This window comes from Danio aesculapii, chromosome 14 (genome assembly GCF_903798145.1).
Source record: "Danio aesculapii chromosome 14, fDanAes4.1, whole genome shotgun sequence".
In the NCBI taxonomy this organism is placed as follows: domain Eukaryota; kingdom Metazoa; phylum Chordata; class Actinopteri; order Cypriniformes; family Danionidae; genus Danio; species Danio aesculapii.
Genome location: NC_079448.1, coordinates 4,483,952 through 4,503,808, shown reverse-complemented (window position 1 = coordinate 4,503,808; position 19,857 = coordinate 4,483,952). Strand labels below are relative to the sequence as shown.

General features: G+C 33.9%; 1 protein-coding gene across 2 annotated transcripts in view; it reads left to right on the top strand.

Annotated features, from left to right (window-relative positions):
* The window catches only part of pdgfrb (platelet-derived growth factor receptor, beta polypeptide), a 99,888-nt gene extending 80,556 nt beyond the window's left edge, over positions 1–19,332 (top strand). Inside the window, exons 18-24 of one of the 2 annotated variants that reach the window (XM_056472971.1) lie at positions 3,458–3,573; positions 6,373–6,495; positions 9,890–10,001; positions 12,424–12,523; positions 12,705–12,810; positions 15,279–15,526; positions 18,861–19,332. In XM_056472971.1, the coding sequence (XP_056328946.1) occupies positions 3,458–3,573; positions 6,373–6,495; positions 9,890–10,001; positions 12,424–12,523; positions 12,705–12,810; positions 15,279–15,526; positions 18,861–18,978 (923 nt within the window). In that variant the 3' untranslated portion in view covers positions 18,979–19,332. Of the gene's footprint in view, positions 1–3,457; positions 3,574–6,372; positions 6,496–9,889; positions 10,002–12,423; positions 12,615–12,704; positions 12,811–15,278; positions 15,527–18,860 lie in introns of those variants that run through there. The other variant, XM_056472970.1, reaches the window with a different exon arrangement.
* The last annotated feature ends 525 nt before the right edge of the window (positions 19,333–19,857 follow it).

The window sequence follows — 19,857 nt, the reverse complement described above, 5'->3', positions numbered from 1 at the left end:
TCTTTGGACTTGTGGGGGAAACCGGAGCACCCGGAGGAAACCCACGCGAACAAGGGTAGAACATGCAAACTCCACACAGAAACACCAACTGATCCAGCCAAAGCTCGAACCAGCGACCATCTTGCTGTGAGGCGAACGTGCTACCCACTACAACACCGCATCGCCGTTTATTTGTTTATTTATTTATTTATTTTTATTATTTATTTTATTTTTTATTTTTTGTTTATTTGTTTATTTATTTATCAAATACAATTATTTATTTATTTATTAAATACATTTATTTATTTATTTATTTATTTATTTATTTATTTATTTATTTATTAAATACATTTATTAAATACATTTATTTATTTACATTTTTAGTCCTCCTGTATAAATTTTGATTTCCTTTTCAAATATTTCCATGGGATGTTTGACAGAGCAAGAAAATGTTAACAGTATTTCCAATAATATTTTTTCTTCTTTTTTTTCTGTAATAAAACACTTTTAAATTATTTTATATATATATATATAAAGCCCCTTTACATATATTATTATTATTATTATTATTATTGTTATTATATAATTATTATGCGTATAATTTATCATCTCTTTAGTATGATCAAACAGTACATTTTTAATAGTGTTATTTGAATAAAATAACAGTATGGTGGTTCAGACAGAGGAAGTTCCCAGTATGGTGTCGCGCAGTGAAATATATCTGTCCTGAAACTGAAACGTGTCCTAAAACTCTCATCATATGATTTTTGGCTGTGTGTTGTTGCTTCAGTCTTCAGGTTGAGCACAAACAGAGTCTGTGCGGCACAGAGATCTCTTTCATAACTTGTGCCATAACAGCGCTCATAAACGTTTCACTTCCTCTTCTGAACGGATGTCCGATGAGCTCATGAAGCGCTTGAGGTTTTTGAATCATTTAAATATTAACATTAGTTTTGTTTTATATGTAGCTGGTGACATTTCCACTTGAGCTCAGAGGATGCCAGGCAGAATCACGCATCTTTAGAGCTTAAAACCCATTTAAAATAAACATTATCATGGGACAGAAATCACTACAACATTTTTTTTTTTATATTATTTGCCCTTTTATCCAATAGAAATATTATTTATTCTATTTATTGCTGAATTAAGATACAATTACGTATTGAACATTATATTACATTATATTACATTACATACAACTCATACAGTTTAAAGTGGTACATAGGCTACATGACACCAAAACTAAATTTTTTCTTCAGCTTCCCCATTATGTGACAGATGCAAGAGCTCAGAGGGAACGTATGCTCATACTTTTTGGTTTGCCCTGAGATCTCTGAGTTTTGGAAGAATAGTTTTCAGTTTTATTCAAATATTTTAGAAGAAGACATTGAATTGGCCCTGTTTGGATGCTCTGACTGTTATAACTCCGTTGTAGGTACAATTACGTGATGAGCTACAATATTATAACAATGTTACTCATGCAATATTTCTCTTAGAAATTAGCTGCAATATTAAGTATTTTTTTCTTTCTTAAAACTAGAAAATGTCACTTGGTGGGATGTTTTTCCTTGGGAATGTGAATAGTTTTATTTTCTGATCCATTTTTTTCTTATTTTATTACGAAAGTCTTTCAAAAAGTAAGTTTGATTTGGAAATGTGTCTTTAAGAACTACATTTTTATATCTAAAAAATAAAACAATGAAAAGTAATTGAAATTTGACACGGTATTATTAAATATGGAGCCAAGAAGCAATTATTTCATTGCAAACGCTGCAAAAAATGCTTTTCTTACTTAAGATTTTGCCTTGTTTCTAGTCCAAATGTCAAAAAAAAAAAAAAACTATAAAATCAAGAAGCATTTTCTAGACAAGCAAAAATATAGTCTTGTTTTCAGAAATAAGTTAAAATTAGGTCAGTTTTTCTTTAAGACAACCTAAATAATCCACAAATCGGGTAAGCAAAATTGTATTTATTTTTTGCTTTGAATTAATAATAATAATAATAAATTAATAATAATAATGAACAATAAATAATAATATATTTTTTTAAGTTGTCATGCCAACTTGCTACTGTAAACAGAAGCTTGCAATGCTTGCCCCACCCATGAGTTCTTCTGATTGGTCCACTAAATACTAAAAAAGCGAAATACTCTGCCAATGGGGTAAGCAAAATAGTATATATTTTTGCTTTGAAATAATAATAATAATAATAATAATAATAATAATAATAATAATAATAATAATAATAATAAAATTCACAATAATAATAATAATAATAATAAATTAATAATAATAATAAATTAATAATAATAATTATTATTATTATTAATAATAATAATAATAATAATAATAAATTATTATTAATAATAATAATAACAATAATAATAATAAATTAATCATAATAATAAATTAATAATAATAATACATTAATAATAATAAATTAATAATAATAATAAATTAATAATAATAATAATAATAAATTATTATTAATAATAATAACAACAATAATAATAAATTAATAATAATAATAATAATAATAATAATAATAATAAATTATTATTATTAATAATAATAATAATAAATTAATAATAATAATAATAATAAATTAATAATAATAATAATAATAAATTAATAATAATAATAATAATAATAACAATAACAAAATTGATCATTAATAATAATTAATAATTAAAAATAAACAATAATTAAAAAAATTTAAAAGTCATCATGCCAACTTGCTACTGTAAACAGAAGCTTGCAATGCTTGCGCCACCTATGAGTTATTCTGATTGGTCCACTGCTTTGGAACTGATATTGAAGAATGGTGCTGTGTGTAAAAGATTTTTACTCTTTATTAGTCTTAAAAGCTAAATACTCTGCCAATGGGGTAAATATGGGCTTTGAAATAATAATAAAAATAATAATAAAAAATAATAATAATTATAAATTAATAATAATTATAAATAATAATAATAATAATAAATTAGTGTTAATCAATAATAATAATAATAATAATAATAATAATAATAATAATAATAATAATAATAATAAACAATAATAAACAGACGCTTGCACTGCTTGCACCGCCTATGAGTCCTTCTGATTGGTCCGCTGCTTTGAAACTAATATTGTTGAATAGTGCTGTGTGTAAAAGATTATTACTTTTAAGTCTTAAAAGTAAAATACTCTGCCAATATATATATATTTTTGCTTTAAAGATTATCTAGTTTACCCCATTGGCAGATTATTTTACTTGTTTTAAGTGTAACTCACCTAACTTTGACCAGTTGTTTCTGAGAACAAGACGTTTTTCACTCATCTAGAAAAAGCTTCAGCTATTTGGACTAGAATCCAGACAAAAAATCAACGTTAGAAAAGCATTTTTTGAATTATTTCATTTTTTTCAGAGAGTTCTTTGTTTTTTTAATGTTTGAATGTGTATTGAATTGTGCATCTGTGTGTTTTGTGGTGTGCCACAGGTCACAGAGTGGATCATTCTCTGGTCATCAGTGATTCTCCGGTTCTCAGCTACACTGATCTGGTTGGTTTTAGTTACCAGGTGGCCAAAGGCATGGAGTTCCTTGCCTCAAAGAACGTGAGTTTCTGAGTCACACATACATTTACTTTCAGTCATTTAGCCGATGGTTTTGTCCAAAGCGACTTACAATTGAGGAGGCATTCACCAATTCAACAAGACGAGGCAATACACACAAGACGTGCTACTTATACAGTACAAAGGAACTGTTTGTGCTCAGAGAATTAAGTGCTAGAGTTAGGAAGGGGGAGTGTTTTTATTTTATATAGAGAGAGAAGAATGTTTCTACAGGTGGTTTGTCAAACCCACTCACCTGTGTGAAGTTTATTTGTAGAGATATCGAGTGATTGTAAGAAAGTGTCTGGTGCAAGTGTTGGTTAAAGTGTCTGAGGGATAAAAGAGTGTGTTTTCTACAGGTGGTTTGTCAAGCTCACTCACCTGTGCGAGGTACACTAAGAGTTGCATAATGTTTTGAGGTTTTTGTGTGCGAAACATATAGTGCTCAGCAGAAATGAGTACACCTCCTTTTGAAAATTAATATTTAGATTTATTTCTCATTGAATATAGCCAATGATTTTGGTGCATTTAAAGGGCACCTATGGTGAAAAATCTACTTTACAAGCAGAAATGTGTGTAAGTATAGTGTATAAACTGTCATATTGGGGTGAAATAAACACACCCAGTCCTTTTTTTTTTCAAATTTAACAACATAAAAACGGTGGACCAATTGGAGCGGTTTTCAGATCGACTGCAACTTTACGTAGGAGTGCGGTCCCCCCGTCCACCAATATTGATTGACAGCTGCATATTAACATGTCCGGTAGTCACGTGTTTAATCATATCATCAAGAGAGGACGAGCGCAAAGCAGCCGGGAATAAAAGATCTGTTCAGTTCGCTAGGATCATCAGTCATCATCAAACGTGATCAAGAGTGAGTTTCACATGTTTAAAATGTTTTAAAACAGAGCATGTGTGTAATGAATTACAGCGATTCACTTCATCAGCACAGCCGCGTGTCAGAACAATTATAAAGGAAGACGCTTCAATCGCGGTTTGTGGACGTTAAATCAGGTTTATTTTGTACATTAATATAAGAGATATCCATACAGCAGTGGAGATTACCAGTATCATGTCACATATGCGTGCAAAATGAGTGCAAAGCTTAACGCGCTGTCTGTGTGTGTGTGTGTGTGTGTGTGTGTGTGTGTGTGTGTGTGTGTGTGTGTGTGTGTGTCTACGCTATGTGTGTGTGTGTGTCTACGCTATGTGTGTGTGTGTGTGTGTCTGCGCTACGTGTGTGCGTATGTCTGCGCTATGTGTGTGTGTGTGTGTGTGTGTCCTTGCTGTGTGTGTGCTTGAACTTTGTAATGACATTGTGTGTGGCTCGTTGTTGCAAATCCACAAAAAAATGCATCAAATAGTGATTGTTAAAGTTCTTACTGTAGTATTTCTCACACACGTTATGTGAGATCTGCTTACTGAGGCAGCCGAGGGCGGCGATTGCTGACAGGCACGTGGGAACGGTGGGCGGGGAGGACTAGCCTTAAAGGGCCAGTACAAAAATACAACAGAAACTTTTTTCAGCTATAATATAGACACTTCAAACAGCTCTAATAAATAATCTGATGGGTGTTTTAAGCTGAAACTTTACAGACACATTCTAGGGACACAAAAGACTTATATTATATATGAAAGAAGGGGTAACCTATGTGCCCTTTAAACAAAACTGCATTATTATGCCGTTTTATCGATTAAAATAAGACTTTGGTCACAGAACTTTAGGATGAGAAAGATTCAAACCATTTTTTTTTCAAAAAACAATTTTTTTTTAACATTTGTCTTAATTTTTCATGATTATTAAAATTTTATTTCATATTTTCCTCCAGCGTTTTAAATTGGGTGTGCTAGTTTTTGTACTTTGATTACTTTTTGTTAGATTAGTTCCAGTTTTGGCTTTGGTACCGATTAATCTAATGTAAACACACAAATATCTTAATTAAAAATAAATAAAAAATATATTTTAAAAAATGAAAAAGACTGAAATGAATTATTATTGTCAGTGATGAAAAATTCTGCTGCTTCATATTTTGTGAACACTTCAATGCACTACAATTCAGAAATATATGGTACAATTTAATAAATGCTTATATTTATGAAGGATGCATTACACTGATCAGATGCAAAACTGACAGCTGATGTTACAAAGAGTATTTTGACCTTTCTGATTATCTTTTTCCACATGTCCTCACTGTTAATAATAAGGATAACTGAGCACCAAATGATCAGTTAAACTGCTATCATAAATCATCACAGTATTATGTAAATAATAACAAGCCTGATTTGGTATTTAGTAGCTTTTAAAACACACACTGCAAAAAAAAAAATGCTTTTCCTGCTTAGGGTTTTTGTCTTGTTTCTAGTCCAAATATCTAAAAACTCTTAAATCAAGAAGCATTTTTTAGACAAGTAAAAATATTGTCTTGTTTTCAGAAATTATGAGTCAAAATTAAGCAAGTTTTTCGTTAAAACAACTAAATAATCTGCCAATGGGGTAAGAACATATTTTTTTGCAGTTCACCTTCTATCCTATCAAATTTACTTGTCATAATCCAGGAAAGCATGTTGTTTTTTCAGTGTTTTATTGACAGTGAGTATGTAAAAGCTGTAACAACATATTCGTTTTATTTCTTAAGCTTACAGTACATAGCTTACGTCGCCATCTGCTGTCAGAAATGTGAAATGCATCCCTTCTGTGAACGCATGTGTTGATTGACCTGCTCTGTATTTTTGCTTATATAGAATAAATATCCAATTTTTACTTTGCAAAGTAAAGCAGATATTTCTGTCTGTGTGTCTCAGTGTGTCCATCGAGATCTGGCCGCAAGAAACGTCTTGATCTGTGAAGGCAAACTGGCCAAGATCTGTGACTTTGGCCTTGCCAGAGACATCATGCATGACAACAACTACATCTCCAAAGGCAGTGTACGTACACGGCACAGTATTTTGGCTTCCTTTAGTGTGCTTTTGTTTTAGGTTGCTTTATTCTGGGTTGCATCAAGGGTCAGCCTTATAGTGATTATTTTACTCGATTTTAATTTGGTTTGTAGTAGTAGTATCTGTTCATTCTTAATGGGATAGTTCATGCAGAATTGTCTCAAACCTGTTTGACGTTCTTCTGTTGAACACAAAAGAAGATATTTTGAAAAATGTTTGAAAAAAACTGTAACCATTGAGTTTCATAGTATTCCGAACGTCTGCATTTAACAGAAGAAAATTAAAAAAGATATTTTAAAAAATGTTTGAAAAAACTAACCATTGAGATTCATAGTATTTAGAACATCTTCTGCATTTAACAGAAGAAACTCAAGAAGATATTTTGAAAAATGTTTGAAAAAAACTGTAACCATTGAGTTTCATAGTATTCAAAAGACCTGCATTTAACAGAAGAAACTCAAAAGAAGATATTTTGAAAAATGTTTGAAAAAAAACTGTGACTATTGAGATTCATAGTATTCAAAACGCCTGCATTTAACAGAAGAAACTCAAAAGAAGATATTTTGAAAAATGTTTGAAAAAACTAACCATTGAGCGTCATAGTATTTAGAACATCTTCTGCATTTAACAGAAGAAACTCAAGAAAATATTTAGAAAAATTATTTGAAAAAAACTAACCATTGAGTTTCATAGTATTTACAACATCTTCTGCATTTAACAGAAGAAACTCAAAAGAAGATATTTTGAAAAATGTTTGAAAAAAACTGGAACCATTGAGATTCATAGTATTTAGAACATCTTCTGCATTTAACAGAAGAAACTCAAGAAGATATTTTGAAAAATGTTTGAAAAAAACTGTAACCATTGAGTTTCATAGTATTCAAAACACCTGCATTTAACAGAAGAAACTCAAAAAAAGATATTTTAAAAAATGTTTGAAAAAAACTAACCATTGAGTTTCATAGTATTCAAAACACCTGCATTTAACAGAAGACACTCAAAAGAAGATATTTTGAAAAATGTTTGAAAAAAAACTGTGACTATTGAGATTCATAGTATTCAAAACACCTGCATTTAACAGAAGACACTCAAGAAGATATTTTGAAAAATGTTTGAAAATAAACTGTAACCATTGAGTTTCATAGTATTCAAAACACCTGCATTTAACAGAAGAAACTCAAAAGAAGATATTTTGAAAAATGTTTGAAAAAAACTGGAACTATTGAGTTTCATAGTATTCAAAACGCCTGCATTTAACAGAAGAAACTCAAAAGAAGATATTTTGAAAAATGTTTGAAAAAACTAACCATTGAGCGTCATAGTATTTAGAACATCTTCTGCATTTAACAGAAGAAACTCAAGAAGATATTTAGAAAAATTATTTGAAAAAAAACTAACCATTGAGTTTCATAGTATTTACAACATCTTCTGCATTTAACAGAAGAAACTCAAAAGAAGATATTTTAAAAAATGTTTGAAAAAAACTGTAACCATTGAGTTTCATAGTTTTCAAAACACCTGCATTTAACAGAAGAAACTCAAGAAGATATTTTGAAAAATGTTTGAAAAAACTGTGACTATTGAGATTCATAGTATTCAAAACACCTGCATTTAACAGAAGAAACTCAAAAAAAGATATTTTGAAAAATGTTTGAAAATAAACTGTAACCATTGAGTTCCATAGTATTCCGAACATCTCCTTCTGCATTTAACAGAATAAATAAACTCATAAAGGTTTGAAACCACTTGAGGGAGAGTAGATAGTGAGTACATTTTCATTTTTGGGTGAACTATCCTTTTAAATTATACAGTATAGTGATTATTTCAAACAAAAACTTCCTTTCTTGTTTTTGATTTGGTTTCTTGTAGAAATATCTGTTTATTCCTAAAGGAATAGTTCACCCAGAAATGAAAAAAAAAAGACCGGTTTGACTTTCTTATTTCTGTTGAACCCAAAATATATTTTGAAAAATGTTTGAGCCTGTAACTACTGTACTGAGTTTCTTAGTTTTGTTTTCCTATTATGGAAGTCAATGGTTACAGGTTTCCAACATTTCACAAAGTATCTTCTTTTATGTTCAACAGAAGAAAGAAACTTAGAAAGGTTTAAAACCACTGGAGGGAGAGTAGTTAGCAAGTACATTTTTATTTCTGCGTGAACTATCCCTTTAAACTATACTGTATTGTGATTATTTCAAACAATGACTTCCTTTCTTGATTTTGAATTGGTTACTAGTAGAAATATTTGTGTATTCTTAAAGGCACCCAAAACTAAAAAAAAAGCCTGTTGACAAAAGAAGATATTTTAAAAAATATTGGAAACCTGTAATCATTGAGTTTAATAGTATTTGTTTGCCCTACTATAGAAGTCAATGGTTACAGGTTTCCAACATTTTTCAAAACATCTCCTTCTGCATTTAACAGAAGAAAGAAACTCATAAAGATTTGAAATCACTTGAGGGAGAGTAAATAGGTTATATTAATAATTTAATACATAATTTATATTTCTATGTGAACTATCCCTTTAAACTATACAGTTTACTGATCATTTTAATCAATGACTTCCTTACTTGTTTTGATTTGGTTTATTGTAGCAATATCTGTTTATTCTTAAAGGGATAGTTTACCCAGAAATAAAAACATTGGCCTGTTTGACTTTCTTGAACACAAAAGTAGATATTCTGAAAAAGGTTGGAAACCTGGAACCATTAAGTTTCACAGTATTTGTTTGCCCTACTATGGAAATCAATGGTTACGGGTTATTTTCAGCATTCTTCAAAATATCTCCTTTCGCATCTAACAGAAGAAAGAAACTTATAAAAAGCTTGAAACTACTTGAGGGAGAGTAAATAGTGAGTATATTTTCATTTCTGAGAGCACTTTCCCTTTAAATTGAAACAAATATTGTTTTAAGGATCACCAAAATGTGACAATTTAATCACCTGATTACTCTCCCTCAAATGGTTTCAAAACTTTCTGAATTTCTTCTGTTAAACCAAAAAAAAGATATTTTGAAAAATGTTCATCCTGTACAGAATGTCCAACTTTAGGTAACCTGTTCCTTTAAGAAATCTAGGCTTGTTTTCTGAAAAATACATTAAAATTAAGCAAATCTTTGCTTAAAACAGACAAAGCGAAATGCCTGTCACTGGGGTCAGAAAAATAACATTGTTTTTCCTTTAAATTAGGTTTATTTGTTTAACCTCACCTGCATTTTTTCCACATTTTAACTATCTCATTTAGTTTGATACTTTTCCGAAAACAAGACTTAATATCCAACAGAAGTACTGTACATGCATCCTTATTAAGCAATGTTTCTATATTTTCATATTTAATCACAGATTGCTCTTGTAATGAACTCTGTGTGTGTGTTTTCTTGCAGACGTTTCTTCCGCTGAAGTGGATGGCGCCCGAGAGCATTTTTCATAACCTGTACACGACTCTGAGTGACGTCTGGTCTTACGGCATCTTACTGTGGGAGATCTTCACCCTTGGTCAGTTCTTTGCTCTGCTCTTCCTCCATTGTGCAAAAAAGCAGTTAATGTGAATCTCCTATATTGAAACTAACGTTGATTGGCATTCTTATGCTATATGTTTCATATCAAATTTTAAAGGAATTCAAGGCTCTACTTTTTTAAGATGCTCATTTTAGAAGTCCGCAAGTGTTGAATCCATTCAGACGATCTCCGGGACTGGAGCACTTTTAGCTTAGCACAGATCATTCATTCATTCATTTTCCTTCGTCTTAGTCCCTTATTTATCAGGGGTCGCCACAGCGGAATGAACCGCCAACTATTCCAGCATATGTTTTATGCAGCTGATGCCTTTCCAGCCCCAACCCAGTACTGGGAAATAGCATTGATCATTGAATTGGATATAATTTTTAATTTTTAATTTATGAAATAATGCATGCTGCATTTCTGCTTTCTAACAAGAAAACATTTGTAACAGTCATTTAATCTTTAAAATGGAACTTAAAATTTAAAGATATAAACTAATTTAAATCTGTTGTAATATCTTAGTGATACTGAAAACTTTATATTAAAAAAAATCTAATCTTAAAAAAATATTTATTTGTTTTACACAAGAAAACACTGTTAATGCTGCATGTTGTTAGGGTGTTTAGCTCATTGTTTTGTGGGATGTTAAAGTGTGTTTGTCGACTGTCAACCTTTGCTAGTGGAAGAATGAGTTTATTTGAGACCTGAATCAAGTGTTTTGGTAGTTGTAGTGCATTTTGAATGTGAAATGAACTGATTTGCCAAACTGAAAGCCGGTTAGGAGAATTGTGTGAAGAGTTTTGCAAAAGTGACCTAAATATTGAGAAATGTGTCCTAGCATCTGTAAAAAAAAAAACGTAATATGTTAGTAAATGTTGCTATTGACGTTAACAACGATTATTAAAGGGGTCAAACTTTACAATAAGGTTTCATTAATGTATTTACTAACATAAATTAATTATGAACAACACTTTTACAGCATTTATTAATCATAGTTCAACATTTACTAATGCAGTTTTAAAGGGCACCTATGGTAAAAAATCTACTTTTCAAGCTGTTTGGACAGACATATGTGCATGTATGGTGTATAGACCGTCATATTGGGGTGATATAAGCACCCAGTGCTTTTTTTTTCAATTTAACAACATAAAAAACGGTGGACCAACTGGAGCGGTTTTCAAACCGACCGCAACTTTACGTAGGAGAGCGGTCCCCCCGCCCACCAATATTGATTGACAGGCGCGTCATCATATCCTCAGTTTGTTGATTCACGTCCGCCATTTTCAGCGTGAGACGAAGCGATATCACTAAAGGCACACCCTAGCTCTATTTTTAGATGCAAGGCTCATTGGGCTCAACACAAGATCAATATTCTCCACATTATCGCTCTAATCGGAATTATTGGTTGTATCTTTAGGTAGGTTTGCAAACATGTGTACTTCTCATTGAGTCTACCTTATACTTCAGCCGTTTGTATTTCTCGCGATCCCAGAAGCTCCCTGTGATCTTAACTAGCATGCGTTTTAGAATTCTAAACATCGGTTTCTATCAGGGTACACTCAAGTCGACGGCTGGGCGCCGCGGACTGCTGCAGAAACCTATGTTTAGAATTCAAAAATGCATGGCGCGACGATTCAGGACACTTCATGTCTCTGCCGCGCCACAGAGAGTGTCTGGTGTGCCATGTCGCGGCTTCGAGCGGCGCATCCGGTGCCTCAGTCAAAGTTAATTCAGTGTGCGTTGTTATTAGTCTCTGTGTACAAGCTCGGCACTTGAAACTAGCACACAGTTGGCTGTAAAACTGTACAAAGACACACATGATTTTGTACTCTCTGCTTGGTCTGTGTCAGAGTCGTACATGTACGACTGAATGCTGATCCTCTCACTCCAGCTTTTTCTCTGTCTGCCTGTCAGACTCTGTTGCAAACGCAGAGTGGGTGAGCTCATGGCCACACCCCCTTGTTACGTTGGCGGGAAGCCGAAACTAATTTACATGTGAAGCAACACACCCCTAAATCAGCGAACTGTGGACACGCCCCCAACATGACACTTTTTAACACATTATAATAAAACAATCTGAATTGTGTTTTAAACTGAACCTAAACTGGCACACTCAGAACAACCATAATATTAATATTAAATCATAAAAAAGAGGTAAACTATGCCCTTTAACATCCAAATTCATGCTTGTTAACATTAGTTACTGCACTGTGAGTTAACATGGCCTAACAATTATTGACTGTATGTTCATTCTGTCATGAACAAACACTGTAGTATTTTTCATTGTTTGTTCATGTTAGTAAATACATTAAATAACATTAACTAATACAACCTTATTTATAAAGTATTACCATTAAAGGCTTTATTTTATTTGAAGAGTTTTTACTATTAGGGTGTTTTGTGTGTTTTTTTGCAGGAGGGACCCCGTATCCAGACCTGCCAATGAATGAGTTGTTTTACAGCGCCCTGAAGAGAGGATACCGCATGGCCAAACCCTCCTATGCCTCTGAGGAAATGTACGTTTGCCTTCAAAACATGAGTGATAGTCAAATAAACACACAGCCTGCATGCTTATTATTGCGTTTATCCTAAGTTTATTACACTGGTTGTGTGGCTGCGAAGAGCTTCTGGAAAGTTCTTGTGGCTTTTATAAATAAGCATCTGGACTAAATGGCTGGTGGTTTTGTTCCTCTGCAGATATGAGGTCATGAGGAAATGTTGGGATGAGAAGTACGAGAAGCGGCCTGAGTTCTCCTTTTTGGTGCACACCATGGGGAACATGCTCTCAGACGCATATAAAAAGGTTGGATTTGTGCTTCCTGTTTCGTTTCCATGGTCAGAGATTTCAGCTAAATTATCCAATTTTAATATTCCTGTATGTATTATTTCTGTCATTCTGACATTGTGGTGCCCATTTTTTTTTTCGCCGAAGTGTTGGATGGAAACATGCAGAGAAATGTCAAGTGTTCAGCAGATTGTCGTTATTCATAGCTATATATACAGGAAAAAGTCTGAATTATTAGACCTCATGTGAATTTATCCCCCAATATCTGTTTAACAGAGAGATTTTTAATACATTTCTAAACATAATAGTTTTAATAACTCATTTCTAATAACTAGTCTAATAATATTTGACTAGATATTTTGCAATATACTAGTATTCAGCTTAAAGTGACATTTACAGGTTTAACTAGGTTAATTAGGCAAGTTAGGGTAATAATTGGGCAGGTCATTATAAAATGGTGGTTTGATCTGTAGACAATCGAAAACAAATATTGCTTAAGGGGGCTAATAATATTGACCTTAATTTTTTTTTTAATAAAACCTTTATTCTAGCCAAAATAAAACAAATAAGACTTTCTCCAGAAGAAAAAATATTATAGGAAATACTGTGAAAAATTTCCTTGCTCTGTTAAACATCATTTGGCAAATATTGTAAAAATTGTTTTAAAATGGGTTAAATTATCCCGGACGAGCCCCCAAACATGTTACTTACTATCCCCTGATGTTGATCTAGTGGACAACGTGGCAGTTAGTGACATTTAAAATTAATTAATATATATATATATATATATATATATATATATATATATACAGTGAATGAAGTGCAAAAACAACCAAAGCAGATATACCAAAAAATGTGACTTTTATTTACAATTCCCAAGGTGAAGAAAACTAAGAAAAGAAAAGAGCAAAACCCAAACAATGTTCAACTCCTCAACAAAATTTAACTTAATAAATCAAAACAAAATGAATAAACACATGATAAGGTCTTCCGAGTATTCTAATCCTATCCTACTCTTTCTAACCAAAAGTACAAGGGGTGGCGCTCGCCCCTAACCTGATGTAATAAACACAAGAGCCTACGTGCTGCAAAATGTGTATTAATGACCTCAGTGGCGGATTTAGGCATGGGCAATATGGGCGATCGCCCAGGACAACATTGTGCTAGAGGCGGCATGGAGACCCTCTTTGCTATCATCCGGAGGAAATGATTTTGACATTGTGGTGCCCATTTGTTTTCAATGAAGTGTTTTCTAAAAGAAATGTCAAGTGTTCAGAAGATTTTCGTTATTTCTAGCTATATGTACAGGAAAAGTCCGAATTATTAGACCTCGACAGTTAATAATATTATAATAATGATGACAGTAAATAATATTTTACTAGATATTTTTCTAGACACTTCTATACAGCTTAAAGTGACATTTAAAGGCTTAACTAGGTTAATTAGGTTAATTAGGCAAGTTATTGTATAATGATGGTTTGTTCGGTAGACTATCGGAAAAAAAATTGCTTAAGGGGGATAATAATATTGACCTTAAAATGGTTTTAAAAAAATTAAAAACTGCTTTTATTCTAGCTGAAATAAAACAAATAAGACTTTCTCCAGAAGAAAAAATAGTATAGGAAATACTGTGAAAATTTCCTGAATCTGTTAAAAATCATTTGGGAAATATTTAAAAAAGAAATTCTCACGAGGGCGAATAATTCTGACTTTATCTGGGTGCGATATTGAAGTTTTTTTTTATAGTTTAAATATTAAATATTTTAACATTTAAATATGTGACCCTGGTCAACAAAAACAGTCTTACATTTCTTAGATTTGTGAGGATATCCAATAATTATTCATATCATATTTTTTAAGCCAAATATAATTAGAATTTTAAGTAGATATGTTAAGTAGAATTAAGTATTAAGTATATTAAGTAGAATATTAAGCACAATATATCGCTAAATTATCGATTTCAGCATTCATTCATTTTCCTTAGGCTTTATTCCTTTATTTCCTTCCCCTTTATTCATCTGAGATCCCCACAGTGGAATGAACCGTCAATTTATCTAACATATGTTTTAGACAGCAGATGCCCTTCCAGCTGCAACCCAGTACTGGGAAACACCCATATACACTCGTTCACACACATACACTACAGCCAATTTAGTTCATTCAATTCACCTTTAGTGCATGTGTTTGGACTGTGAGGGACATAGTCAGATCTTACTGTCCTAATGAAATAATTAAAAATCAAGGCGTGATCATATTTTATTTTGGTCAGATAAGCGAAATCTAGAGGCCTTTGCCTTTCATATAAGCCACTTCTGATACCAAATGATCAACTAGAAGTCAAGTTATTATTTGTTGTTCCTTTACCTTGGATAGGCGACAAGACTTTTGTCAGGTAGTGTACAGGAGGCTGTAATTGTGACCCAGTGTGTGTTCTGCAGGATGTGTTGTTTTTGCTCTTTGGTTAATGCATAATGTTTGTTTCTCAGAAATACTCTCAGGTGAACGACAGTTTTTTAAAGAGCGATCACCCAGCGGTGGCTCGCATGAAGCCGAGGGTCCCGACTCCATTCCCTGGAGCCTTTTCTCCTCAATCTCCAACACCAGAGCTGACCCCGCGCCCACAGATCGACGGAGATGCAGAGGCTCCACACAACGAGTACATCATCCCCATCCCTGATCCCAAACCAGAGGAAGAAGCCCAGGACGAGCCGACGGCCACAGAAATCCCCTCGAGGTGAAGCCCACTAAAAATACATCAGACTATTATAAACCGCAGAGGATGAAGGAACGATGAGGCATCACCTCTTCCTCTTCCTTCAAGAGGGGTGGGGAGGGATCACTTCTCGTTTTATTTCAAAAAGAAAATGTGTGAATAATGTGTTCATCTGTGGAAATGAGAGCGATTCTAATCTGCGAATTAGAGCATGGTTTTATTTTTGGTATGAATGGAGTCTTCTGTTTTCAGACAAAAGAAATTATATATTATTCCCCAATTTCTGTTTATTCAATTCAATTCAATTCACCCTTATTTATATAGCGCTTTTACAATGTAGATTGTGTCAAAGCAGCTTCACATAGAAGATCATAGTAAGCTGAAACAGTGTCAGTTCAGGTTTCAGAGTTTAAGCTCAGTTTAGCTCAGTTCAGTGTGGTTTAATAATCACTACTGAGAGTCCAAACACTGAAGAGCAAATCCATCGATGCGCAGCTCAGATCCCGAACTATGCAAGCCAGTGGCGACAGCGGCGAGGAAAAAACTTCACCAATTGGCGAAAGTGAAGAATTAAAAACCTCGAGAGAAACCAGGCTCAGATGGGCGCGACTATTTCTCCTCTGGCCAAACGTCTTGTGCAGAGCTGCAGTCTAGGCGCTGGAGAAGCTGGACGTCAGCGAAGACTCGTCTGTCCCTGGAGCGTCACAGGAATCAGTCTCATGCTCTCCACTCCTCCATGACCACCACACCAACTGCTCAGTATACGGCCTGGTCCAGGATTATGGAAACCTTGGAATGATCTTCTCGCTGGGAAGAGTATCCCCAGGTGGAAATAGAGAATAAAGAGAATAATTAGCATAGCTGCTGTTCATAGTGTATATAGACGAGATGCGTGGAGCACATTCATGTATCATACCGCTAAGTGATGCACTGAGTGTATGCTTTGCTAAAAAGATAGGTCTTTAATCTAGTTTTGAACTGCGAGAGTGTGTCTGAGCCTCGGACAATATCAGGAAGGCTATTCCAGAGTTTAGGGGCCATAAAAGAGAAGGCTCGACCTCCTTTACTCAACTTGTTTAACAGAGAGAAGATTTTTTTCAACAAATTTTTAAACATTACGGGCTCTATTTTAATGATCTAGGCACAAAATCTAAAGCGCAGGGTGTAAACGCATTAAGAGCGTATCTGAATCTACTTTTGCTATTTTAAGGATGAAAAAATCTGTTCTGCGCCCAAGTGCATGGTCTAACAGGGTTGAGCTTATTCTCTTAATGAGTTATGGGTGTGTTTTGAGAATAAACCAATCAGGGTCTCTTCTCTCATTCCCTTTAAGAGTCAGTTGCGTCGCTTCATGGCACATTTGCTACTTACATGGCGAACTTTGTACTTGTAAAAACTGAACACTTCACTAGAGAGAAAACAGTTAAACAGAGCATCTGCAGCGAGGATAAAGAATGAGCCTCCTCCTTTCAGCCTCTTTACTTTAACTTTCTCTTTCTCTCTTTCCTGGATAAGGAAACGATGTTGTACGTTCAGACATCCATTAGCCTATACATAATTAATTTTGTTTGTTAAGCGCAAAGATTTGATTCAAAACTATTTCTAAATTCAGATCTAATTTCCAGCAAACGAATAAATGAACAATAATATTGAAGTGTGGTCAAAAATAAAAAAAATTATATCCAAACACACGTCCTGTTCTTATGACCCATATGGTCTAAAATCTGACAGGTGGACAAATCTAAGCTTGTTTTTAATAAAACAAGTATAAATATGCATATAATAAATAATAATACTGCTAATAATATTAACATTATACAAAAGCAAATTGTCATGAATAAACTGAAAAAAGCCCCCCGTAGATGAAGGCATAAAGGCAGTGGTTTTTATATTCATGTAGTAAATAATCATTTTGTAATATTTTAATCCTTTAATTCTTTTTCATTTGTAAACATATTTGTGTATTGCTGTACATCCTGTGTGTATTAAGTAATGTGTGAGTGAGGCGCACAACTAATGTGCTCTGCGCTGGACTTTAGACCTGCTCTCAGCTGGTCTATTGCGAAGTCTATTTTATTTCCTCAAAATAGTAACGTGCCAGCAATGCTCCTTAACACACCTCTTTTCTAGGCCGAAACACCCATGAGTCCACAAAGTGGCGCAAATGGATTTGCTATTTAAACAACGTGGCGGAAAACGGGAAAATTAGGGTTGCGCTGGTCTGAAACTAGCAACACGACGGGGCCCACACGTATTGCGTATTAATAATAATATTAACCTTTAAATGATTTGTAAACAATTAAAAACTGCTTTTATTCTAGCCGAAATAAAAGAAATAAGACTTTCTCCAGAAGAAAAAATATTTTAGGAAATACTGTGAAAATTGGTGGAGAGATCCGTGCAGGAAGTTCTGACAAGTCTTCAAATATGAGTCGTTCGTTTACAGCCAGTCGTGAAAGAGGCAGGCCAATAAAAGCTTAACCAACCAAGTTATTTGGTTTTTTAAGTCGTCATCATGTGAAGAGATGAATGACTCAAACCCGAGGACTCGAGAAATGAACAAATCAAATATTTTTCCAGCTTTGACTGCACATGATTGGCTTCTGTCTTCCATGTGATGAACAAATAACTCAAACCCGATAAAAGACTCGAAACTAATCTTCAACTAATCTTCTCCTCCTCCTGTGCAATGTGTGCATGAGAGGACTCCTCGTACCCGAATCACATTAAAGATTTACTCAAAATGAACATATCATTAAAGAACAACCCATAACTTTTCACTTCAACCTTCCCAGCAGGCACACAACATCATAAGACGTTAATATTAGGTTAGATTTAGGTTGTGACGTCCGGTGACCAAAATTCAATGCCTAGCCAGTGTTTAAGGACAGTGTTATTTTGACGTCCAATAATGACATCAAATTACGTTGATATTTGATTTTAGGTTGTGTTGGAAAGTGACCAAAATCCAACGTTGAACCAACATCTTAAACCAACGTCCCATTGACGTCAAATACTGACATTTATTCGTCAGGTATAGCAACCAAAATTCAAAGTCTGAAAGACGTCATGGTGGTAACGTCCACACAACGTCAAACTGTAACATCATTAGACGTTGATATTATGTTGATTTTAGGTTGGACATTGAACATTGAGGTCGGCCTGACATTGGGTTCTGATGTCAACCCGATTTTCATTTTTACAAACAAAATGCAACGTCCCCACGACATTGGGGTACAACGTCAATCTGACATCATGTTGAGCAGAAGTTAATCGGTGGCTGAAAAGCACTTGCTGTGCATACTGTATATAGCCCATGCCTTTAACACTGAGCAAGTCTCTCTGTTTCTCTTAGCTCCTTCAGCTCTGACGAGGAGACAGTGTCTATGGAGGCCCCGAGCACTGAACCCGAGCGCGAGGAGCTGCTGACCGAACATTCTGGAAGTCCAGAAGTGGAGGAGAGCTTCCTGTGACACATATTCCTCTTCCTGTTATCATGACGTAACATCCTTAATGTATATTTGAGCAGGTTTCTTCAACAACTGTTGATAAATGCAGCGAGGGAAATTAGTATTGAACACGTCACCATTTTTCTCAGGAAACATATTTCTAGGTGCTGTTGATTTGAAATTTTCACCAGATGTTGATAACAACCAAAGAAATCCATATATGCAAGGGAAACAAAATTAATTAGTTTACAAATGAAGTTATGTGTAATAAAATGAAATTATGCAGGGAAAAAGTATTGAACACATGAAGAAAGGGAGGTGTAGAAATGCAGTGAAAGCCCAGACAGCAGCTGAAATCTCTCAACAGTTCTTCAGTAACCCTCTGCCCTTCCTCAGTGTAAATGAACATCAGCTACTTCAGTCCAATATCTACATTAGCAGGAGGATGAAGATGAAACCAGGGTGGACATTTCAGCAAGACAATGATCCAAAACACAGCCGAACAAACTCTCAAATGCTTTCAGAGAAAGAAAATCAAGCTGTAGAATGGCCCAGCCAATCACCTGAACTAAATCCAATTGTTACAATCTTAAAGATGGATAGTAAAGGGGGAGGAGAGTAACATTAGTTTCGGGTGAAACACATAAGCAAACACAAAATATCAATGAGTGAGGGAGAAAATACCTCGACTAACAAAATGCAATAAAGTGAGTTTATTTACAAAGAGAGTGATAATAAGTGCAAAATATGAATGTATAAAGACCAAGAAATATTTACAAGAATATTTTGAAAACGTTCGCCTCACAGCAAGAAGGTCGCTGGTTCGAGCCTCAGCTGGGTCAGTTGGCGAAGTTCAAAAACATGTTGTACAGCTGAATTGGGTAGGCTAAAGTGTCCGTAGTG